The following is a 25,871-nucleotide window of genomic DNA, read 5'->3' on the forward strand; positions in this document are numbered from 1 at the left end:
AATTTTTCAAGTGATTGCATAAACTTTCTATATGAGAAAGGTAATAAGTGTATTTTTATGGAAAAGCAACGTTATCATGATCTTTTTTTTAATAAAACTTTTTTATTCAGGCCAATTTGCGTACAAGCTTTACGTGGCCGAATGAGCCATGTTTTTATTAGATAAAATAATTTTTTTACCGTTGGATCTCGTTGTCACCTTTTTCTAGGGGGAGAGGAGCTTCCATTTTTTTCTTGCTTCACCGTACTGCGATATAGTTTCCCGAACGAACTCATCCCTGGTCTGCGGGGGAAGGTCATGCACGCGTACTTCTATGGCATTGTCCACCATGTATATAGGGATTTTATATTTAACATTGTCATGATCGATACTGTGCACCCCGTTATTAACCGAAGCAAATGCAATTGCATCTTTTTCATGTTTGAACATAATGTACACACAGTTAGACGCCTTGTTGAATTGAATCTCACTTACATCAGTAACGTTTAGATGCATTCGTTCCTTAAGCAAGATTTCAATTTCGGTTGCTGCTGGTCTAACTTTGCAGCGCTTGAAATCAATACAAATTGAATTTGGCCTTGTAGGCCAAGTTTCAGGCTTTGTTAAATCGTATTTGCCCATTTCGTACAATCTATTGTTCACTACACTGTATTGTCTTTGTTTCTATCGTCTCGACCGTAAGCAATTGTCGACTGTGTCTGATGACATGCGAGCACGAACTGATTATCATGATCTTGTAATAACTCCAACAAGTAGGTACAAATTAAATAAAAGAATGAGAAATTTACATTTTTTTACCTGAAAAATGTCAATTTAAATGTGGCAACCCTGCACGCTATATGAATTTGAACAAAGCACGCTGCGAACGGAGGAAAACCGCACGTACCGTCGCGCACTAGTTTTGCATCGTCATTTTGAATGACGATTTGAATGTTTGGACACTCATCGCCCTATAATTTCGGAACCGGAAGTCTGATCTGGATGAAATTGCACAGTATATTTTGGAACAATGAAAGATTTAATTTGAATCATGATTCGTGAAAATCGCCTAACAGTTGCTGAGAAATCGAAGTAAGTTCCGTTTTTGGAAATTTTCTTCACTATTATCGTTGCTTTCGGAAGCGGAAACCGGGGACTAGTAGTCGCAAAGTAGTTTTATATATTCACTCACTAACTAGATCTGTTAACCAGATTAATTTAGCAGTAAGTTTTATAAAAATGTGCACCTTGTTTCGCCATCGCTTGTGGAAAAATACTCATTAAATTGAAAATTTTCATTAATCGCATTGTAATACCGGAACCGGAAGGTGGATCTGGATTAACTTTTCGGGAATTTTTAGAAGAATTTTAAGACCTTTTATTTGAATCTAAGTTTGTGAAAATCGGTTCAGCCATCTCTGAAGCAAGCTCCAATAAAAAACTTTTAGGTGAAACTTCGGAAGCGGCGGCCTCTTGCATACAAACCTGTGACCGCCTCGTTTGTCCGGTCTACTCAAAACTAGGTTTCTTTGCTTTAGTTAGGTACGAACGAGCGGTAGCAAGGTCGGACAGCACACAAATCAAATCGATGTGGCGAAGCCGCATTAGATATTTTTTTATTTAGTAAACGGAAAATACCACATACATTTGCTTGGAATTGCTTTGATGATTAGTAGTCAACAAGTTTCTTTGGGAACTCCGTTCTGAGGATCAGGAATCAATCTTTATTCAAGAAATACATAATTTTGTCTTTATTTTAAATCGATTCCCATTACGATTTTAAGACAATTGCAGGAATCGGCGAAATGACCCTTTCGGCGAAATGACTTTCGGCGAAATGACCCTTTCGGCGAAATGACTTTCGTCGAAACGGCTTTCGGCGAAATGGCTTTCGGCGACATGACCCTGATCCGATAAAAATATTTAGTGAATTTACATCTATTTTCATACACATATTTGGAGCCGGTAATTAAACTTAAAGTTACTTTACATTTCTGTACGTTTCAATATAATTTAATCGCCAAACTAAGCGTTAATTGAAAGATACAGTTCTATTCATTGAAAATTCAATGCAATTCAATTTAGTTTTGCATTGATAATGGTTTTCAATCAAATTTTCAATTCAACCATGTCTATTCCTTGTTACTATAGATGTACATGTCGTGTAAATTTCATTATTTCTTTCTGTGCGATTCCCAAGCCCGCACATATAGTAATCAAATTTTATGATCCCACAGACGATAGCCAGTATGAACTTCACACGTGAACTGGAAGTTATTCTTCAATGAGTTCAATAGATAACAATCGATAAGGAGTAAGTAGTAAATTATATTTCATTTGATTTAAAATGTATTTAAGTCATTGCACTCTATTAAGAGCAGACGATAAAATAGTTAAGTTATAGATAGGTAGATGGATAGAGTAATAGAATACTGCAGTACTGCGGAAAGCGTCATCATTGAATACTAACGTGCATATCGTAATCACAACAGAAAACAAACACAAACAAATTGAACGAAAACAAACGGTACCAGCCTACAACAATCGTATCTTATCATCAAATCAAACCATACCAGAAAGTTCGATACACTTCCGGTAATAATTAAACAATTGTGCCAAAAAATGTTTGATAATTTACATAATTGGTTTGGTTTCATAATGGTACCACGATTAGAGATTTTGTAGGGAAGTGTTGTTTCGAATGATTCACCAATCAGCGCGTGTAGAATGTCAATTTTGAAATCTTATCTTCAAAAGCTGTTTGTTCTCGAATACAGACGGATCTTAATTTGTGCGGTAAATTTTTGCGGGTTTGCGCTTCGTAAAGTAACAATAAAATATTAGTTTTGATGAATGAACACTGATTTCGATTTTCATTAACATTTCTTTTAATGTTATTTAAATTTTATTTAAAATTATTCGTTACATTGAGGTAAAGGACATTATGATAATGAGTGCATTTGTTACAAGATTTTCGTCATAGGTAAATTGCAATTAGTCGAAACTAATGTTGCGATATTGCTTACAAAAAACAATCGTGGAAGACCTGCGTGGCGAATGCGCACAATTTTCGCTTATGTCAACATATTTTGAAATTTAACTTTTTCTCGTTTTTACAAAAATTGTATTAAATAAAGACTTTGTGATTGCTATTATATGGTGGTTCTATGCTAAGTAGAAAATGGAGATTAGATTCTCGATTTTACAGGAATGGTATTGTCGCTAAGATTGTTCGATATTTTATTGCATATTGTTTACAATTTATGGTGAAAATTTTCATTCTTGGTTCCATCTTATTCCATGGTCGCATAGCTAGCTTATTTCATGGTCGCATACATAGCTAGTGAATCGTAGAACTCATACCTTCTGTAATATTTTTTTGACACCTGTTAGAAAATATTGTTACTTTATTTAATTACTAGACCTATATATGTGCTGATATTATGAAAGCAGTTTTCCGTTATAAAATTGGACGGCCTGATGACCGCGATATTTACGGATTCGATTTTGAAAAGTAGTTATTTCCTTGATGGTGGACCGACTTTTGGTACAATTATGTTACGTAATAGTCTAGTTTACATTGTTAAAATTTTCGACCTGCCTATCCACGTCTACGCCATTCACATACAAAACGGGGATTGAGTGTAAATGTTGTACCAGTGCCATACGACAGTGTACTAGGCATATCTATAAAATGCGTGGTCGTAGCTGCTCCTGAATCATTTGTGGATTCGTGTTTGGACCCCAAAAGTCAACAATGATTTCGGCACTTGCAATAGGACAGTTGTTACTGGCATTTCTGCTCCGTTCTTCGTTGGCTCAAATTATTTCCACCGGTCAGTGTCCTGAGCATCCCGTAGTTCAAAACTTCGATCTGCCGGCCTACCTGGGCGAGTGGTACGAGATTAATCGATATGAACAGAACTTCCAACGAGGAGGTGAATGTTCCAAGGCGGCATATGCGTTGAATGACGATGGAACTGTTCGAGTGGATAACCGAATGTTGATTCCACCTAGTGATCAGTTTGATGTGGAAATCGGATTTGCAGTCGTTTCGTTCCCCGAGGACAATCTGCAGCAGGCCAAGTTGAACGTGAGCTTCCGAGGAATGCGTAAGTAACTGAAGCACGAGTGTTAAGATAAAATTGTCACTGGCACGTTTATTTATCAAACCAGCTCCGAATCGATCAAATTATTGGGTGTTGGATACAGACTATACGACGTTTTCATTTGTTTGGAGCTGTTTCGAAGTCAGTGATACAATCAAAGGGGGTAGGTAGCAGCACAGAAAATGATTTTCTAAAATTTAATAAATATTCATTTTCCTTACATATTTCATTTACGGCAACAGAAAGTCATTGGCTTCTGTCGAGAACACCCGAATTACCTGAGAGTGCTCGAAGCCGCGTTGAGGAACTGACTGATTTGTACTTGGACCGCCGCCACGTCAGACCCACGCGGCAGGATTCGGACTTGTAAGATGAGAATGTGATGCAAACTAATGTAACTGGTTTTAATCATGGAGTAATTTATTTCAGATGCAATGTACAGGAAAGCAGATGTGTCTTAGAGGGAAGTGTCGAAAACTGATAAAATATCGTCAGTGTGTGCGACTCGACGCACGGATTTCACATGCTTATTATGAAACAATAAAATTCTTTATAATATTTGTATGTTTGTATTATTATTTTCGATCACATCCATTGCTTGTTGAACTAGTTTTCACAGTTTGTCAAACGTCTGATCTAAGGAAAACAAATTAGGTACTTGAGTAGGTGAAGCCTGGAACAACTGTAATTGAGCCAACAAGCAAGTATGTACATTCAAATGAACAACAATTAAGCTTGAAGGAGAGAGTTCGTAATACTTATTTTAATTAGGATGCTTTGCTGGTAAAGTGCAACGTCACACCATAAATGAAGAAAACAAGATAAGAAAGGATTATGCGGTTATGTCATGCACAGTGGAATTGAAATAAGGACAAGTAGAGATGGCAAAATAGCACCGAATGAAAATGTTTTGCTTGAAAAAATAACATGATAAGAACTTATCACGATCAAACATACGAAATTTAAAATAAAAACTATCAAATTCATCGTTTTAAGTTGAACTGCTAGGTGGCCAAAAGGGGAGCGGGTCATTTTGCCGAAAGTCGTTTCGCCGAATAGGTCATTTCGCCGAAAGTCGTTTCACCGAAAGGGTCATTTCGCCGAAAGCGTCATGTCTCCTGTATAACTGAAGTGGCGCAGCCACATAGCAGAAGCCAAGATGGCTCGGCCAGCTGAGCCTCTTGTATATAAACCTGTAACCGCCTCGTTTACCCGGTCTACTCAAAGCTAGGTTTCTCTGCTTTAGTTAGGTCCGAACGTAGCGAGGTTGGACAGCACATGAACCAAAACGATGTGGCGTAGCCGCATTAGATATTTTTTCATTTTCACTTAATAAACGGAAAATACCTCATACATTTGCCTGGTAGATACACTTATGCAATTGCTTTGATGCTTAGAATAATAGTCAACAAGTTTTCTTGGGAACTCCGTTCTGAGTTTCATGAATCAATATTTATTCAAGAAGTACTATTGTAGGGGCGTTAACGCTATCATCTTTCGTTTGTCTTTATTTTAAATCAATTCAAATTACGATTTTAAGGCGATTTCAGGATTCGGCGAAATAACCCTTTCGGCGAAATGGCTTTCGGCGAAACGGCTTTCGGCGAAACGGCTTTCGGCGAAATAGCTTTCGGCGAAATGAACCTGATCCGGGCAAAAGTAAGAGAAATTTAATTTCTTCGCTGTACTTAAAAATGACAGAAGAACTCTTAAAACTATATAATAGTGCCAAAAAAAATATCTGACACTTATAAACTCCATACTTTTGTGCTTGTTCCTGGTGACAAAGTAGAGACGATTCCTATTCTGAAACCATTTACTTTGATTACCATGAGTGTAAACAATTTAAATTAGCATGCATCAAAATAGTAAGTAAAGTAATATTTATTGAAAAATATCACCTCTAAATTGAGTTCTTGAATAAGAGAATTTACTTATTATCGGATTTATCTCAAAACTTTAGTTTCATTAAATTTAGAGAAGATTATGACTTTCACTGGTTTTGTTTTATCTTATTGGATATTAAAGCTGCTGCATGACAATAACGAAAACGTGTTGTGTACAAGTTAACATATAGTAAGCAAGTTGCGAAATTTTACGCCTGGCGGGTATGCAATTGTAGTGATGTACCTAATCGAATATCAGTTTTATATTACTGGTTTCATTGCTTTCTAGCTTACATTGATTGTATGAACACGCTATTCACTAATTTGGGACCCAATTATAATCGAGTTTCAAGTTTTAAGAAGGGCGCAGTGTATTTAGTTTAAAATTGTTCGAACAGTAAAAATTTAATCATTAAGTCAATCGGACGGAATTTATAACATTCTCATTTAAAATCTTTCCGATGTTGCCTTGAGACTCCTGATTAAAATTTTCAGCAAATGTTGCTTCCTTAGCTTGCTTACTAAATAGATGGAGAAGCGTAGAAGAAATTCAGCTTCAACAGCTGACAAGTTCATATGGAAGATGGATAAAAGAATTGAAACTGTAACAAACGCTTTTCATTTTTCGAACAACTCTGCTGAGGAATTTAAAACCGATATACGCTTCCGTTCTATTCTTTCTATATTTGAAACTCGAAAGTTTGGGTTGTCATACTCTTTTGTTAAAATTTCTAGTTTAAATTTAAAAACTGACAAAAATTATGCATCTAGAACTAGAAAACTCCTTAACATGTCCTCAAATCTGTCAAAAACTCAACAGAAACTTCTAGTTATCAACCAGTTTGAATACTTCCCTACGTAGAAATTGTAACTTGTTAAAATTTGCATATATCACAATTGTTACGCAACGTATATTTTCGTTAGATATGATAGAAAGGTAATTTTACGTGTTGTTGTAACAAAAATGAAAATCATTCATATTACTGTTTATTATATCAATAGTTGCACTATTTATGTACCATTTAACTCCACTATTTCACTGTCACGTTATTACACTTTCATAAAGTCACTATACTTTAATGAAGCATAAAAAACGTTACAATACAGATACGCGTATTTCGGAATGTTATTTACATCCTTCTTCAGTGTATCGGTTTTATAAGTTTGTTTTGACAAACAAAAAAAAACTTATATAGAAAATTCATGCAATCTTTTGAAAAATTGACTAATGAAAATTGGCCCTGAGGGCTAAGTGTTCTATATCATTCGACACAGTTCAACGAGCTGAGCAGTGTATGTGTCTGTGCGTGTATGTGTGTGAGTATGTGTCTAATAATGTCACTCATAAAATAAAAAATCTCGTAGTCTCAAAGGTTGCTTTTGAATTTCATCTTGCACACCGTCATTTAGAGCGACGATGCAAAAAAAAAATTTGAAATTCTTCTAGATTTGGCTCAAAACTGATTCAATTAGAAGGCTATATTAGTTACTTATTAAACGAACCGACTTCGGCTATACTGGTTCCAAGTAATGGAAAGAGTGGTCAAAAACTCTAGAACGAGATTCACTCAATTTTCTCAGAGATGATTTGATCGATTCTCACAAACTTAGGCTCAAATAAAAGTTCCTATAGTTGCTGTTTAATTTCATTCGGGTCCGACTTCCGGTTCTAGATCTATAGGGCGAAGTGTGATCAATAATTTAGTGCGACGATGCAAAATAGGGTAAAATTCTTAATAACTTGGCAAAACTGTTTACAAATTGAAAAGGTTATGTTAGTTTGTACCCAAAGAAAGTTTTTTATTTTATTTAAGGTAGAAACAAAATTTCTTGACAGAATCGTCCAGTGAAATTTTTGAAAATATGAGTAATATGAGAAAGGCATCATTACACCACTAGGTGGATTAAGACAGGTTTTACCCTTCTCTAATGCTATCCTTATTGGGGAATCTGTCAGAATTCGGGCTGATCGACGTTTGCGATCTTGTTGCTTCTTCGAATCAGCTTGTGCACTCGCCTTAGGGAGAGATCTTACAGCTTCAAGGAGAACAGAAGAGTCGATCTGTTACAAATTCTGCCAGGAACTCCTCAGGAGGAAAAGTTTCAGGATTGAAGGGGCACACACCAGTGAATCTGAAACCAGCTTGGCTTTTAAACAATATCGCGACAATGTTCGCATGGGACTATCAAAATAATTTAAAACTGTTATAACTTTAACTTTTTCAGATAAAACAGCTGCCATAGCTTCGTTCATCTTTTCGGAAAACATTTTGCCTATCGTGGACTTTCGTTGGCAGGTCCTCATTTTCTGCGCAAACCATTCTGAAAACGATATGTTTAAAAGTGTAGCAAAAAATGCTGTATTATACGTAAATTTTGACATTTTTCACTATATGATATTTTGATATATCAGGTGTACAACTTTGCTTCCGCCGTTTTCCGATAGGTCGTACCGGCTGAGGCTGGTTAAAATACATAGATGATAATGCCTTTAAAGTGAGTGTGTACAGTGCCTAACGAATTGTCATCGCCGTTTCAGTGACAGTTGTTCTTGTTTTCATATTATTCACGCTCGAAAATGTCTGTTTATGTGCCCAATTCTCGCCATTTGCGGAAGTTTGACTTTTCTGTTACAATTCGAAAAAAAAATGCAACTGAAGCGCATCGAATGCTTTCAGAAACTTACGGTGATGCTGCTCTGAGTAAAAGAACGTGTCGGGAGTGGTTTCAACGTTTTAAAAATGGTGATTTCGATGTCGAAGACAAACATTGTGGTGGAAGAGAAAAAACCTTCAAAGATGAACAACTAGAAGCATTGCTTGATGAAGAATCGTGCCAAACCCAAGAAGACATTGCCGAATCATTGGGAGTGAGTCAGCAAGCCATTTCTAAACGTCTCAAGGCCCTGAGCATGATTCAGAAAGAAGGAAACTGGGTGACGTACGAGTTGAAACCGAGGGACATCGAGCGCCGTCTATTTGTATGTGAGCAACTGCTTCAAAGACAAAATCGTAAGGGGTTTTTTAAATCGAATCGTAACCGGTGATGAAAAGTGGATTCGATACGATAATCCTAAACGCAGAAAATCATGGGGAAAGCCTGGGTATGCTACTTCGTCGAAGGCAAAACCGAATATTCACGGCGCCAAGGTTATGATTTGTATTTGGTGGGATCAGCGCGGTGTGATTTACTACGAACTCTTAAAACCGGGTGAAACCATCACAGGAGATCGCTACCGAACGCAACTGATGCGCCTTAGTCGCGCGCTAAAAGAAAAGCTGCCACAATATCAAGAGCGACATGACAAAGTCATCTTTCAACACGACAATGCTCGGCCTCACGTTGCAAAAGTGGTCAAAAAGTACCTGGAAACGCTGAAATGGGAAGTCTTGCCCCACCCGCCGTATTCCCCAGGTGTCGCCCTTCTGACTTCCACCTATTCCGTTCGATGGCACACGACCTGGCAGATCAACATTTTCAATCCTTCGAAGAGTTGGAAAAATGGATTGCTTCATGGATAGCGTCAAGAAAGGATTCCTTTTTTCGAGCCGGGATCCGAAAATTTCCGGAAAGATGGGAGAAAGTTATCACTAGCGACGGACAATACTTTGAATAATACATCTGTAAGCAGTTTTTCGCAAAAAAGCTTTAAATTTTGGAAAAAACGGCGGAAGCAAAGTTGTACACCTAATATATTCCTTATTATGAAGTTTTAAATTTTGTATTTAGAGTAGCCAGACCGACCTTCGGAGAAGAGCTATGTTACTTACACTTCCTTCGCGTCCAATGGTCCAGAATGGAAAGAGGACGAGTTATCTTCGTTAGCAACCGGCTTACTAACACTGTTTTCGTTTATTGATCAGAGCAGCCCGAAAGCTGACCCAGAGTCGCCCAAACAACGTTTGATATGTTTGTTTTAGTAACCTGAGGTCGCTCTAGATCGGACTCCAATCGCGTAATTTCGCTCTTAAAATTTTCTCGGGTCGCACCACGCATCCATGCGAGTTTGTTTGTATTTTATTTCTTTTATGGGTTGTTGTTTAGGGCGCGTACGTGTTCTTTTTACTCGGAGTCAGAGTCGCCCGCGTGTAGGTTAAAAAGATCAGGTGTGTAATGTCAGAGACATAACTGGATGTCGTGAATACGAATAAAACTGACACTCTTACTATATACTTCCAAATATCAATTAGTTAATCGATTGTGTGAATTGTGCAAGTTTTGCCCTTTTACACTACTAGAATTTGAAACGATACATCTGAACTACAATACAGATTAGTTACATCAAACATTCTGACACAAAAATATTACAAAATAACCAGTATAGTTCTTTATGATAAAATATTGGTAGTTCTGAAAAGAACCTTTTATGAAGGCGTGCGTAAAGGGCCAAATTGTTCAATTTTCTGAGATATTAAACACTGATTGGATATAAACGATTTTAAACACTGTTGCGAATTTAGAACCTTGAAAATTGGAAAAAAACTGATCATATTATCTTAGATTTGCATTGCACTGCTAATTTTAATTATCGATTTACAAAGAAGCAATCTTTATAGTTCTTTAGGTAACATTTAGAGCCATTAGAAAGGCTGGTTTTGCATAATGTTGTCCATTTCCCGTTGTATTTTGCTCCAATGCAAACGACCACCAACAGGATGATGTAATTGATCTTCTTCGAAGGGAAACTGGCAATGCGACCTGAGCGTTTGAGGTTTTGTACAACGCTAAAGGTCTGCTTTCATTGCCAACTGCTCCACCTGACGACTAAAGTCCAAATGAGAGCACGATCTGAGCGTTTGAGGTTTGTTACCACGCAAAAGGTCTGCTCTCTTTATTGACGACTGCTCCACCTGGTGATTGAAGTCCAAATGAAAGCAGTGCCGACTGCTCCACCTGACGATTGAAGTCCAAATGAAAGCACGACCTAAGCGTTTGAGGCTTTATACCACGCAAAAGGTATGCTTTCATTACCATTTGCTTCACCGGACGACTAAAGTCCAAATGAGAGTTGCGACCTGAGCGTTTGAGGTTTTTAACCACGAAGAAGGTGCGCTCTCCGATGCCGCTGTTTGAATGCGTCTGCTTTCATCCAACGCACAAGAAGAAATGATCGATTTTCGACCACGGTTCCCCTTTTATAACGATCAGTTGAAGATATGTTCCTGACTACCTCAAAATCGTCGTCCTTGCGCGAAAAACCCAAGCAAAAGTAAAGAGTTTTTCACGTTGTTTCAAAATTTTCAGAAAACCTAATTTTTGAATTGTTTGTGATTATCTCACGCTGTTCAAAATATTATCCTAAATTCCTGATCATATTTTTTATGAAATAGTGAAAGAAATATGTTGCTGCGATTAATACAAGTCGAGATATTCACGATTAAGTTCTGCCCATTCTTCCATATGACTAATTTTGAAAAGGCACCCTATAGTAAAGTAAGTCGTATTCACGACAAAAACGAAAACGGTATAAGATAGTGCAAGAATCATGAGATAGGAAAAAAGTGAGAGTGAATCGAGCAGATATCACTCCTCATAAGAAAACCGTAGTAACTCATAACTATAAATACAACACTTATAATCGTCAATATTAGCGTAACGCTTCTGTTCGTTCAAAAAAAAGTTAACATTTCACGAATACACTAAATTTACAACTCGGCCAACCAACCCCCCACAAAACTCGGCCAACCTATCCCAATGGATGTTTCAGAGAACAATCACGATTTACACTAACAAATACAAGAGAACACTGGAAACCATCATACCATTTCTTAGGGTCTTGAATATCCTTTCCAGCGGTACAATATTTTTGGAATTCGGATGATAACTGGTTTGCGTTACGCAGTTTTCTGTTCAAAAACTTAAATTTACTCAAAAGCACAGAAGAAAGAATTAATAGGTTTCTGTTCAAACAACAACACAAAAACATCTGAAATTACGTCGATACATGGGTGGCCTGATACTCCATCAATATCACAATAGATGTCGCCTTTGCGCATAATAGCCTTTTCATAAAAGCCACTTGGCCAATTTGCCCCTTCAGTCAACTAGCCCCGGCCACCCCTACATTATTGCTGAAACTGTCGATTCCGGTTATGTTCCCAAATAAGCAGCATAAGCACACTTATATGAATTACCCCAATGAGTCTAACAATTATTGGATCTATCTAAATTTATGTTAAAAATTAGTTGAATAAAGAAAATGTTATAGTTTGTATGACTAGATAAAGACATTAACACACCACTAGGTGGGTAAGGAAGTGGTTTTGATTTCGGATTATGGTAAACTACTAACTGATCGTACCGCCAGGAGTTGTATATCCCCAATCTTAGTTTTTGGAGCTATCTTTGCACACGGTTGGTATTGTGTTTCCTGTGGTTTTACTTACCATTCAACTATTTACTACTCTTTCTTATATAGAACTTCAGATTATCCAGATTCAAATGAAAACAACCACCTGATTCCCTTCGTTTCTGGTATTGTAAGCTCTATCACTTTCTACTACATTCCATTTGGGAACCGCAATTATTTTCCCTTTTAGGAAAATCATCATATTTCAATCCCATTTAGCCTCTCCCTGTAATTTTCATTAGCTCATTTTTCAATTAATTGGACTTTATTGCCATCGCAGCGAAGATCAGCCACCGGGACGCGACCATCTCTTCTCCTAGCGAACTGATCGGCCGGAACACGGCATCCGATCAGCCATGAATTCAATCAGCACCCAGCAGGAATTTTCATGCACATGACGCGGCGACGCCTCGTGTTCCGCAATGCAGAACACGGGCGGTGGATGTCGTTTTTTTTACTACCGCGTAAAACACACTCCAACGATGACAGTTTCGGATACCTGAACACGAACATCGGAAAAGGGAGTTTCGGGATGAAATCGAAATGCAATTATTGAATTGATATTGTTTCTCTGTTCGATATTTTTATTCTTTCTGCTTTTTATTGTTTTCAAACTTTTCGTCAATAATGTTAATAATGTACACAAATTTAATTAAATTATTCATTGTTCGACGTGGATGCCCCGGAGCCGTGTGCCGTTTACAATTAAAACAATTTTAACAAGACGGGTTACGGAAATTACATCGATTTCGGATAGATTACGGGTTCACCTGCAAAAACGCAAACCCTGCTGGGAGAGGGAGAGGGAATTATTTTTCATTACGGACTTGATTGCATTAATTAAATCGAAAATGGAAACAACCATGGGATTATTAAAAAGCAACGTCAATGTTAAACCTGGGCAGTTTAAATGGAACTAACTCAAAATTCAGCCGAGAGTGAAATTGGAAAACCGACTAGTATATGTTGAAAATGATACTCTTCATTTGCCATTTGTTATCCTACTTTGATATTTGTTGGTTGTTTATTAAGAGTTACCTTTTTCTATAGATCCTACTACGTAAATCGGTTGATTACAGATTATTGTACTTAGAAGAGTTTTTTTTTGTATGTACAAAGCTTCGTGGCGCTATTTACAATGGGAGACTCCGTGTTTCTACGAGTTTTTCAAAACGGCCTACTATTTGCAGTATGATATGATTATTTACTTTTTTTTAGTAAGGTGTTTAAACCTATTTAAAATGATTTCTTTTCGGAACTACCGACTCTGTTCGCCTCGCATAACACTAGATCTGAAACACGTTTACTTGAAGAAGGACAGGTACAGGTGATAGGATGATGGATTTTTACTAGAAGAATTGTCGTTCGGATTCAAATTTGCTACGTAGGTCGATATTTGTTTGATTGTTAGAAATTGACGGAATTGCTACCTTTTGACGTTTACGATACTTTTTACAGTGTGCTGGACATATGTACAAACAAAATATACACTTCAATCTATTTACAATCGGAGCTGTCGCAAGTTTCAGCTCCAGTGAGAAAAAAAGCAATATCCAAGTGGTAGCATGGCCGTTTGACAGTTTCACGTACACAAGCTCGTTTCGCAGTTGGCAGCAGGGTTGCTTGATTTGTCCTCCGCACCGAGCGAACAGTAAACTGAACAACACTCAGAAAACGCACGTACGGCGGGGTGGGAGGCGTGGCCGAGATAATTGCTCTGTTTAGTTTTTATGTTTTTCAGCTCTGCTCGTTTCACTGCCCCGCTTTGGCGATGCAAACAAAAAAAAGGCGTAATAAAATGGGTAATGAAAAAATACTTACTACACTCACAGACATACTTCACTGACATACAAGAAGCCAGTTTGCCGAAACGAACTTGATGGAACTCAGCGTTCATCAACAAACCAGCAGCGGCAGCAGATGTAGGATGATGACCACAGATCGTAAACAAAAACGTGAAAGAAATACACAGAGATGCGAGTGCTAACCCTATAATTAAATGAGGAAGGTTCCGAAAAATGGCCACCAAGTTTATATTTAGGAGGTACGTGAGCGGCCGTGCGAAACGCGGCCTACTGGCGAAGCAGTCGGAAACACACGTGTGAGTTGGTGTGTTGTTGGATAGTGCGGAGAAACTGTCAAACTGGAACGGATTTGACGCTTTCATACGGATAGATATCTACTAGAATGCTGCTTAGCTCTTGGCTCCTTTACAGTGTTGGCTTTTTTGTATCTTTTTTTTTTACTTCAATTATATTTAAGTTACAACCACTAGAGTACGTTCAGTATTTGCTTTGAACAGGGGGTTTGCTTCTCATCATCTAGAATAACTCTTCGAATTAGGATTCATATGTGTGCTCTTAATAACCTTTCGATTTCATCTTGTTAAGTACTAGGTTCGATTGTTTGCGATAATCAAATTTGTTCATCTGCTCTTGATTATATTAGTTACTGTATTTCCGGAAAGGATTTGCGTGACTGTTACAGAATGGAGGTTTTGCTCCGATGTACGTACAAGAGTTATCTTAAACACTATTTGATAGCTCAAAGACTCGAGGAGGGGCTCTGTTTATCATTATGGTAGGATGGAAAGTTGCAGTAGAGTAGAACTTATCCTAGGTTAAACAGTCTTTCTCTGGGGCTTAGCTGGAAAATGAACATTTTTTTTTGTAGCCTACACATTTGAAAAGAACAAAGATCGCAACGGGGGACAGACAGGCCGTAAACAACAATTATTCAGTGGTTTAAATAAGTCCGAACGGGGTCGTTTAAAGTTTCTTTAAAATTAAAATCACATTTCTTTTGTCTTATATCCTACACGTTTACGACCGCATTTCCGGGAGTTTTTACTTGAGTCCCGGTCCCAATAGTAGCAGCTTTAGATTAAAATCTTGCCATATACGAGCTGCGAGACGAGCGTCGCCGCCGGTAGGGAAACTTTTTCTCAAGAATCCGCCACCGCCGGCTGGGGTTCACACTTTGGCTGTTGCTGTTGCAGCTGCTGGTGCTGCTGCTGCTGCTGCAACGATGGCAGAGTCTGCTGCTGAGGTGTTAGACGATTCCTGTTCCATCCGGTGCTACGATTCGAAGCTTGCGTATGCTGACTATAACCTGAGTCCGATCCGAAGCTGCTGTCCCGGGAGTAAATGGCTTGATGGGCCGGAACACCCTGGTGCCGGAAGGTGGTAAACACGTACGGATAGGGTGGACCGGCACTTCCGCCACTACTTCGGTCACTGTAGGAAAGACAGGCGTCATAGATGAGACCCTCGTGGAAAACCGGCTCGTGGTAGATGTACTGCGACGGGTCCTGCGTGGATATCACTGCCAGGTTGCTGTTGTTGTTATTATTGTTGATATACCTTCGACGATCCAACGAGCGGGGATTCGTTCGTGATCGACTGTTGCCACTTGATGTGTGGTGATTGTGATGGTTCTGATTGTTGTTGCTAGCACCGTAGGGTGGCCTTCCATTGCGGAAAATGGTGGACACGCCTGGGACTCCATTGTGGATTGTCGCAGCCGATGCAGATAGCTGTGCGTTGATTCGGTTCCGTCGTTCAACGGGATCGCATTCATCGTCTATTGTGCTGTAGTAATTGCTACGACTACCGTTGTTATTTAGACTATTGCTATTCAGAAAACTATTATTGTTGATGCTATTCAAGTTGTTAGGGGCTCCTGCCCCGGTGACGGCCGTTGCTTGATAGGACGGAGGGAGCGTCATCATCGCTCTTTCATCATATGCCGTCGGCATTAGCCTCATTTCACTCGGAGATTCGGCTGACGAAAGGGGATTGGTGAAGTGTTTATTACCTCTACCACTTCCGAGTGTCGATGGCTGTTTTCTAGAACGAAACAGACCCGTGCTCCCTGTGCAATTGTTATTGTTTCCATTGTTACAGCTAGTGTGATTGTTGTTGCTGGTGTTGTTATTACTATTGTTGGAATTGTTCCCACTCGCACTGCTCGCACAATCCGTGCTAGAGTTGGAATTTCTATTGTTGTTGTTGTTGTTGTTGTTGTTGCTGTTGTTGCCACTGGCGCTACCTCCGACGCTACTGCTACAACCGGCAGCACCGGTTTGTCTCGGGTTATTGTCATTTGATGACGACGACGAAAGCAGTGAGTTGCGCTCGGTTCGGTTCCGTTCCATGTACTGGTCGGTGTTGTTGCCACTGCTGGTTCCTGCATTGCTGCTGGCGCTACGGTCGTGATAGATTGTGGCCACAGTCGTGCCCCCATCGGAGGATGATTTGTGGAATGACCTATCGCCCGGTAGACTCAGTTCGTCCTCGGCAAAGTCATCATCCGATTGGACCGGTGGCTCCGAATCCGTGTCCCGGGGATGTTCCAGTTCCTCGTACACGTTGTCATGCGAACGGTATGGGTCCGGACCCGGTGAGGAGCAGATAAACAATGGCGGCGACCGGGGCATCGGGTAACCGCTCGGGTAATGAATCTGCTTCGGGTGGTGGAGCTGGAAATACAAGAAGAAAAAAGAACATTTATTAGAATAATGCGTTTTCCGGAGGGGTTACGAAGATGGGGCTCATAACAATGGCGCCATTCAGGCGAAAGCAATTTTTACATCCGTCGAAACACCTGGCAGGTGTGATGCCAGCTTTTCAGTTTTTCGGTTGTACTTTTGAACTGCGCATAATTCACCGACATGATTTTGAAATTTTAAAATACGAACTTAGAAGAATTGAGAAAAATTAAAAATACTAATAAATATCTAAAGTTAAGAAACATTAGCTATTCATAATTACTTTGAATTTCTCTATAGAAGCAGTTTTGTTTGCAACCACTCAATAAATCGTCATAGAAACATACTTCAATCTATTCATAATATTATTCAACAGCGAAATGTAGAGAATTCCGAACCATTAGTCTTATCGGGCATTATCTGACATCGATCAATGCGAAATCTGGAGATTGCTGAAGAAATGCGTAGATTTCAAGAGGTGCATTCATGGATCCATAGGTGTGACTTGATAATGTTGTAAATTTTTAGAATAGGCTATCATATTCGACGCGAGCTACGGAGTTCCATTTTTGGCAGTCATCGACATTTCTGTACACCTCGTTGCCCCCATTTTGCAACAACACCCAAGTAGCATGTTAAGTTGCTGTCCTGTATTTTTGCTACTGATTGTGCAATTTATCAAGTTAGTTTATATTACTATTCTAGTAACTGTTGTAGTATGATGATAACGCTACATATTGTAGAATTGATCTTTTGTGTTTTTGTAAATGAAGAATCTACAACGAACTGCATTTTTATGGTGAAGCATGCATTCGTGCGCCCAAAATTTGCATGCGCCCTTGAATTAACGTGTTTTGATAATTGTACACCAATTTCTGTCAAAACAACAGTCTCTTATTTTTAATGAGAATCATCGAAATGGTGTTTGAAATACGTATATTCACACATTCTTAAATTTTTCAGACGACTTTTGTAATACGCAATGTAGGTATTATTTTGGTAAGCCCATGTGCTAGAGTTTTCCTTGCAAAACATCACTCTATCGAGAAATAAACGAAAATTTACATTAGAATAAAATATTACGAATCCAATTATTATTATGACAAATGGCATTATGCCAAATGACCATTATGCCAAATGACCATTATGCCAAATGGCCATTATGCCAAATAACCATTATGCCAAACGGGCCGCCCCCGCTGAGGACAGTACCGTAAAGTGGTTGGTTTTTTGCTATTTTCCCGTTTCAAATTAAATTTTCTTGGAAACGGTGCAGAATATAGGTAAACCCACCTGACAATGTCTTCGAAATTTAGTTGAGAATATTCTGTGAAATTTTCAGAATGATTCATTGATTCGTGTATTTTTTTCTGACTGAAGAACTGCTGAAAATTGGAACGCTCCGAACGTCTACCTCTACTTGTTAATCGAGGCCGAGCCGATTTCAACAAACTGAGAACATTTAGAAGCTACTATTGGCCGTCACTTTTGGTTCAGGAAATATAAAAATATACTCACTTATATATAAGTGACATAACCGACAGAACGTATTTGTTTCTACTGACACTTCATTCATAAAGCAACCAACGATCAAGTTCAAATGTATTATTGCTATTATTTTGGTTTCGAGAATGTCACGCTTTTCTGAACCAACCGAAACAATCTGAATGAATAAAATAATAATAAAAAATGGGGGCGGCCCGTTTGGCATAAGCTCATTTGGCATAATACCGTTAGGCATAACGCCGTTTGGCATAATGGTCATTTGGCATAATGGTCATTTGGTATAATGCCATTTGTCATAATAATAATTGGATTCGTAATATTTTATTCTAATGTAAATTTTCGTTTATTTTTCGATAGAGTGATGTTTTGCAAGGAAAACTCGAACGAAATGTGTGCATTTTATATTCGGTCCGAATATTCCGATAATATTACGTGAAATAGCATTACTATTTTTTATTTTTAAAGTTCTGTAGTAAATAGTACTCTGTCCTTTTATATAAGCAACTAAAACAAATAAATAAATAAACTCACTTAGTGCTAGCACAATCTTCTGTTCGGAAGCGCCGGCCACTTCGGAGGGGGGGGGGCAGCGTCCCTGCAGAAATCAACTCTGTCTAGTTTCGGGCGTTTGCCTGGATTACCTAAAGCTAGGAACTCTCTCAGTTAGGTCCGAACGAGCGACAGCGAGGTCGGTCAGCAGGTCATTAAAAACGATGAGGAGTAGCCGCATTAGTCCTTACAGTTATTTGGCAGACCTTACAAAAACAATTTCCATTAAGCAGCATGTTCATCTGTTATGCCAAATGACTGTTACGCCAAATGACCATTATGCCAAATGACCATTATGCCAAATAACCATTATGCCAAATAACTATTATGCAAAACGGCGTTATGCCAAACGGTATTATGCCAAACGACTTTATGTTAAACGTGGTAGCCCCGCTTTCGAATGGTAAATTATTGATAACATTTCGACTACGTAATTTTACACAACATCAATGATGTAATTTTGCGTTTATAAAGTTTGGATTGTAATACTGGGACACCAAAATTGAGCTCTGTTGATCATTAGGGTAAGACAAGGTTGTATAGAAAAGTTTAGATAGAATGAAGAAATTAATTTTCCCGTTCCAGTGCACTTTTCGTGTTGCACTTAGGTTCCATAGGACCGTTAGACTGACGGTACCAGTTCCAGTGAATTATTTAGACTCCAATTACAGAGAAAAAACAGTTTCGCATCAGTAAATAATTCAAAATATTCAATATGGATTCAAACAGACACTATGAGTGCAAATAAATAAACGGATAATAAATCAAAATAGAAAGAACGATGAAATGGGATTTGTTAATTATTGTAATTTGAAGGGGAAAATATTTTTTGTTACCCCCAAATCTATGCTGGGTGCACATAACTATCTTGATTTGATTTTGCGTTTCGTCTTTGAGTCATCAGTGCGTAGCAGTTTATGATGAACTGCTAACGTGACCTGACGACTCAACACAAAGCGCTAGGCAGACGTAGTTCCTAATGCTACTTGCAAAACACAGCTACGCACTGATGAGTCAAAGACGAAACGTAAAATCAAACTGTTAATAGTAGTATTTACCTTTCTCTTACAGTGAAAAAAGACTTTTATATCAAATACCATCAGTTCTTCAAGATAGCAAAATTTTTAAACGAATGGAATTGGCTGCTTTCGATGAAAGGATCCCATTAAAAATCTGGAATTTATTTGGATACGATTTCTGGTTACGGAGTTACCCAAGTAGCAATTAAAACATGGTAAAATTGGTATGTTTCACACTTGCTACAGAATGGTTTTTTGGAGTTTTTAGACAAGTGATTTCACGTGTTTAAGAATATAAGAACATAATCCGAGAAACGAATGAATTTTGCAAGATTCATATAAATATACTTCAAACATACCACACCTTTCAAGCAAACGTGAAAAATTACATGTTTTAGCACTCTAAAATATGTCAGAATGCATTAAATATAAGCAGACCCTGTCAGGTTGGATCAATCTTCAGTTCAGCAAGGCCATCGCAACATATCATGTCAATTGTATGGGTGCGCAATGCTGCTATTTTGGTGCGCACGAATTTGACATTTCTCCTTTACTTCTATGTACTAGATTCGATACGGAGTCGCCTGAGGGCGCCATGCTCGCAAAAAAGGATGTTACGAATAGTTTGTTCGGGAAATGTGAGAACTGGCAATCTTGTTAATATGGCGTTTTTGATATAAGTTAGATTTACTGTAAAATTGTGTCATGACGTAAATTTACACGATTTTTTCTAAGTGTGTATTGGAAATATTGAAAAAAAAACTCTAAAATTGCTACGAAATTATATTTGTATCCGACTTCCGGTACCGGAAATTTTATGACGAAAAATGTTAAAAATTTAGAACTATCGTTAAAAACGTGACGGTGAAAAACATTTAAAATCTCTGAACTGTGCTAAAAACTGTCTCAATGAGTAGGTCTTGTTAGTTGATGGTCAAAACCAATCGACTTTTGCTATACCGGTACCTGCTTCCCGGATTCGGAAGTACCGGAAATAGTGGTTAAAATCTTTATGAACCCACTCATTTTTCTCAGAGAAGGTCTTGTGCGCTCAAATTTTGCCATTAAATTTTGCATTAAATTTCATCCGAATCCGACTTCAGGAATTACAGGGCGAAGTGTATTGAAATTGAAATATTAGGCTTGTAAAATAAAACTTCATTATCTTTACGTTTCGTCTTAGACTCGTCAGTGCATAACAATTTAACGGTTTAACTGAGACGAAAGGTGAAGGCAATGAAATTGGTTGTGTGCCCCAGAACAAAATAAGGTTAATCCGTAAATAAACATATAATTAAACTTGTTTTTATTCAAAATTTAAAAAATAGCATTTAAAGAGCTTTTAAAATAAAATTTTAAAATTTATGAGAATATCAATGATATGAGAAGGCATTATTACACTAAAGAATGGAATGAAAGAGTGTAGTCGATTTTCGTTTATTAACTTCCTCTACCAATGTCGAGTAGCTTTTCGGTCTTCGAAAGTTTGTTTCTTCGATAAATTTCCTACAAACATGAAATTTCCTGCGAAAACCTTCAGACGATTTGTTTGATAAAACTACAAAAGTCAGCCCTATAAGGTTGTTCGAACTAAACAACTATGGTTAAAATCACTTATAACATTTGTTTTGAATATTTAGGCAGCAGTTTTTTTTGTGTTCCATTAAAAGTTTATTTGTGTGCATGCGAATATTTTTATTCGAAAATAATGCCTTGAGAATTTTAGATGCCCTGAAAAGGGCCGTTTAGTTTGTTGGTGTTGATGATGAAAGGTATTGATTGTGCGTGACTGAAGTAATCGTGCGTTTTTCTCGAATACGAAGGAACAGCGATATTTTGATGAAAATGTCTGTCGTGCGCAGCGAACAATTCAAATCCTCAAATGGTTCAGCATTAAGTAATCGCACAAAGTGCAAATTGAATCGATACTGATAAATGTTTTGTAAAGAGGGCACATTGAACAGTGGAAATTAAAATCGTACACTTATGCATACGAAACTGTCGCTCTGTTAGAGGTAATAATGATAGTTATATCTGCTCGAATCGAAGCGTAGAAATATTTCCAAGCAGTATTTGTAACGATGTCGAGAGTCTTTCTAAGATTGGTAGTGCTGTAGAAGTTCAAAATCTGATTACTGTTTGTACGGTATTTTTCCGTATTTTTGGCATTTTTCCGTAGTTTGCACCCCTATATAGAAAACAAAGACGTAGTTCTATGCCAAAGATCTTTGGGACCTAAATGGAACACGATAAGTCAACTGGAGCTTGGATCTAGATTTTTCTTCACCCTAATAATCATATGGCTTTAATGATACTGAAGCACAGAACATTCCATAAAAAAAGTCTTCGAAAGATTCATTCGCATACTACAAAGTAGAGATGGTCGGGTATAGAAATTCTTATACCCGAACCCGACCCGTATCCGAGTGATCAGCAAAAAAATTTACCCGTACCCGACCCGTACCCGATTAAAAATTTAAAAAATTACCTTACCCGACCCGTACCCGATCAATAATAAAAAAAAATTACCCGTACCCGACCCGTACCCGAAAAAAAATAAAAAATTTTACCCGTACTCGACCCGTACCCGATTAAAAATTACCTGTACCCGTACCCGACCCGAACGAGTAGTAAAAATTTTACCAAAATTCAGTATGGAAAAAATAAAGTGTTTTAGATATCGAGCCGTATCAGGCTCTAGTGGGTAAGAAAAATACATTAAAATGCTTGTTTACTTTTAAACATATAAATACAATGTGAAGCATGAATAATGTAATGTAACTTTTTTTAAACATGCAGACCATTTTCGTTCAGCGGAAGGATACAACAAAGTTTCTGTCAAATCAGAAGTGACATTAAGGTTACCAATGTCGAAATAACCGCTAGTTCAAAAATAAATGTTAGGTGGCGGACCCTGTAGATTTTCAATGTCTTTGGTACTTTATACTCATTTACAAATGTCAACAAAAGGGAGTAATATCAACTCAAATTTTGCGAGAAGTATATTTACCCAAAATGTCGTAATACCCGTTGTATTCAATTTTGGGAAGGTATGGTTTTTACGAAACAGTGCGACTTTTGATCCAATTCTTTAGAATCACAAGTAAGCGTGCTCATTATCTTGACACACAAATAAAAATTCACATTCGAATCACTTGAAAAATCACGTAAAATAGTTCCAAATGTCAAATTGAATATTATACGTGACGAAAATGAATGTTATGCGAACATCCCCTAAAATGAATAGTGTGTTATCAGTTCGTTTACGTGAATTGACCAAAGAATCAAACAATGTACGTGTATTCCCGGTGTGAAAAATTCAATTTTGAACATGGTGAACAGTGAGTCCTTCAAGTGTCAGTAGTTTGAACATTCGAAGGAAATTTTTTTGGTTACAATTTTTTACTACAAAGCAAAATGAATTATGATTTTGATTGAAATTAATCTGTCAACTATGCCCAGGCGCGTAGCCAGAGAAAATTTTCGGGGGGGGGGGGGTTTAGAACATGGTGATAAATCAACACATGTACAATTTATATCACAATGTTTCCCATGGGTTATAATTTTTTGTTTGGGGGGGGGGGGGGGGGGGTTTGAACCCCTGAAACCCCCCCCTGTATACGCGCCTGACTATGCCCGTTTTGTAAGCCTCACAAACCCACACCCACGATGTTATCGGTAGCTGGTGGTTTTTACAGCCATTGAACCGGTGGAACCCTCAACGAGTGAACACGGTGAAAATTTGAGTATTTCGCGAGAAAAGATTTCCAACCTTACTTTTGCGACTCCACGTTGTCACGCATCGAGATTTTCACTTGTTGTCCAGTGAAAAGAAACGAAAATTAACTAGCAATATAGCCCAACTTGCTGTGCCATCAATCGGTGTCATTTCAAGTGAGGTGACACCACCCAGAAGTGCAGAATAAGAAGAACTTCTATGCAGATTTTCTGAATTAAATGTTCATGTTTTTATGGTAAGAATCCTAATGATTTTAATGAAAATTTTGAAAATCTTCAACCAATATTTAAAATAACAGTTTTCTGGTATCTGAATGTGATATGAGTACTACACTACATTTTATATACTGCCCATCCTTGCATATCAGTCCCATATGGGAAATCGGCATGTTGAGAAAAAGACGATCAAAAGTTTATTTCCGATTTTTTTTATTTATTGTGCTCCCTAATGCTGGTCCCGGGTTGGCGGTTCAATGCATAGGACGCTGGTCCTACAAGCCAGCTGTCGTATGTTCGAGCCCCGACTTGGAAGGATTCTTAGTGTCAGTAGGATCCATAGTACTAGCCATGCAATGATTCTGTACGCTAAGAATCGGCTGCGAAGTCTGTTGAAACAGAAAGGCCAAATTCCACGAAAGGAATGTAATGCCAAGACTTTGCTTTGCTCCCTAATGCTAAATCTTGGTGTTATTACATGAAATATCGGTAATACACCTTTGATGTTCCAATATTGCAACAAATGAAATTATTGAAATTTTGCACTGAATGGGACTGATATGCGGGTACTTTAGCATATGGGACACAGAAATGAGTTGATATTTTTTTATATTTTACTGAACAAACCCTCAACTTTCATTGCAATTTCTGAGAGTATATTGAGGAAAGACTCCATTCCTCAAGCTAACTCAAAATTGGCGAAAATCGATATGAGACTGATATGCGAGTATGGGCAGTATATGAATCAAATAATTTTTACTGGATTGTGCATTAAACAGCTTTAAAATGGCAGTCCACTAAAACCTACGTGAAAAGTGGATTCCGACCGTAACATCATAGAGCTAAGGCAGTGTGTCTTATTAAATATGTTATAAACAAAGTAGGGCGGGAAATATTCACATAACTTTTCACGTAACTATGATTGATCTTTTTTTTAAATGAAGAAAAAAATGTTTTTTTTTTCACAGGTCTGGTCCTAGGCGCGAATGTCAAAACCCCTTGAATCAAATTGATTATTTTTCGGAAGAACTGTTTTGCAATGAAAAAATCTCGTCAACGTGTAAACATATTTCTGTGAAGTACAAATGGTCGGGTAATCGATCCGAAAAAAAAATTTACCCGTACCCGACCCGTACCCGAGTGAGGGGTAAATTTTTTTACCCGTACCCGACCCGTACCCGAGTGAGCAGTAAAATTTTTTACCCGTACCCGACCCGTACCCGATTGAAAATAAAAATTTTTACCCGTACCCGACAAAAAACCCGTCGGGTACGGGTACGGGTCGGGTTTCGGGTAAAATACCCGATACCCGACCATCTCTACTACAAAGCCTGCTGTGTCTACGCCACATAAACCGAGTCACATTCGTTTGTCTATGTTTCATCCGAAGTACGTCTCGAAGCATTGATGCGTGAAACGAATCTGCTAGATGTACATTCAAATCACACATTCGATGAAATCTTTTCATAATTTTTTCGCCTTTCACAAGATGCTATCAGGCGTACAAACGGCTCTCACGCAGCACAAGTGTTTTCACAAAGGCACACACAAAAAAAACACACAGAGCACTCTTCAGAAGTGTGAAAAGTAATATCCGATCTGAAAAGGAGGATGTCGATAATGGTAAAAGACAAACCTTTCGGTAGGGGATGTTTTCGCTTTCGCCTTTCATCACGTCATCCAAACGGCGGTAGCAGCAGCAACATCAACAGCAACAACAACGACGGCGACGGAAAAAGGCACCAACTCTCGCCCCCCGAACCAATTGTGAGGCCACTCATTTATCGCGTTCATGGGATCTAACCAAGTCTATTAACTCCAAGTGGTGCCCGTCTGTGTGCACTAATTTAGCCGGTGCTCTAGAGTGGGCAAGATGCACTTTCCCGTCGCAGTAATATGCCTATCTAATTAATCCTTCAGCTCAGCGTGCACGCTGGAGTGGCCAGCCATAGAACATGTTTGAACGCTCGGCGCCCGCATTCACAAACGACGTCTTCATCGTGTACATCCTTTTCCGTGGAGACCTGCCGC

The 25,871-nt window shown here is 38.3% G+C and overlaps 2 protein-coding genes across 2 annotated transcripts in view; one reads left to right on the forward strand and one right to left on the reverse strand.

Annotated features, from left to right (window-relative positions):
- The first annotated feature begins 3,680 nt into the window (after positions 1-3,680).
- LOC131430616 (apolipoprotein D-like) lies at positions 3,681-4,646 on the forward strand. Its single transcript, XM_058595721.1, has 4 exons — positions 3,681-4,091; positions 4,156-4,251; positions 4,331-4,454; positions 4,518-4,646. Exons 1-4 carry the CDS (start codon positions 3,737-3,739, stop codon positions 4,567-4,569), a joined length of 627 nt encoding a protein of 208 aa, XP_058451704.1. The 5' UTR covers positions 3,681-3,736; the 3' UTR covers positions 4,570-4,646.
- Positions 4,647-12,894: 8,248 nt separating this feature from the next.
- LOC131432749 (uncharacterized protein DDB_G0283357) overlaps positions 12,895-25,871 on the reverse strand; it is a 370,149-nt gene continuing 357,172 nt past the window's right edge. The window contains exon 5 of the mRNA XM_058599244.1: positions 12,895-16,803. Within this exon, the coding sequence (XP_058455227.1) occupies positions 15,268-16,803 (1,536 nt within the window). The 3' untranslated portion in view covers positions 12,895-15,267. The remainder of the gene's footprint in view (positions 16,804-25,871) is intronic.

Source organism: Malaya genurostris, chromosome 2 (genome assembly GCF_030247185.1).
Source record: "Malaya genurostris strain Urasoe2022 chromosome 2, Malgen_1.1, whole genome shotgun sequence".
In the NCBI taxonomy this organism is placed as follows: domain Eukaryota; kingdom Metazoa; phylum Arthropoda; class Insecta; order Diptera; family Culicidae; genus Malaya; species Malaya genurostris.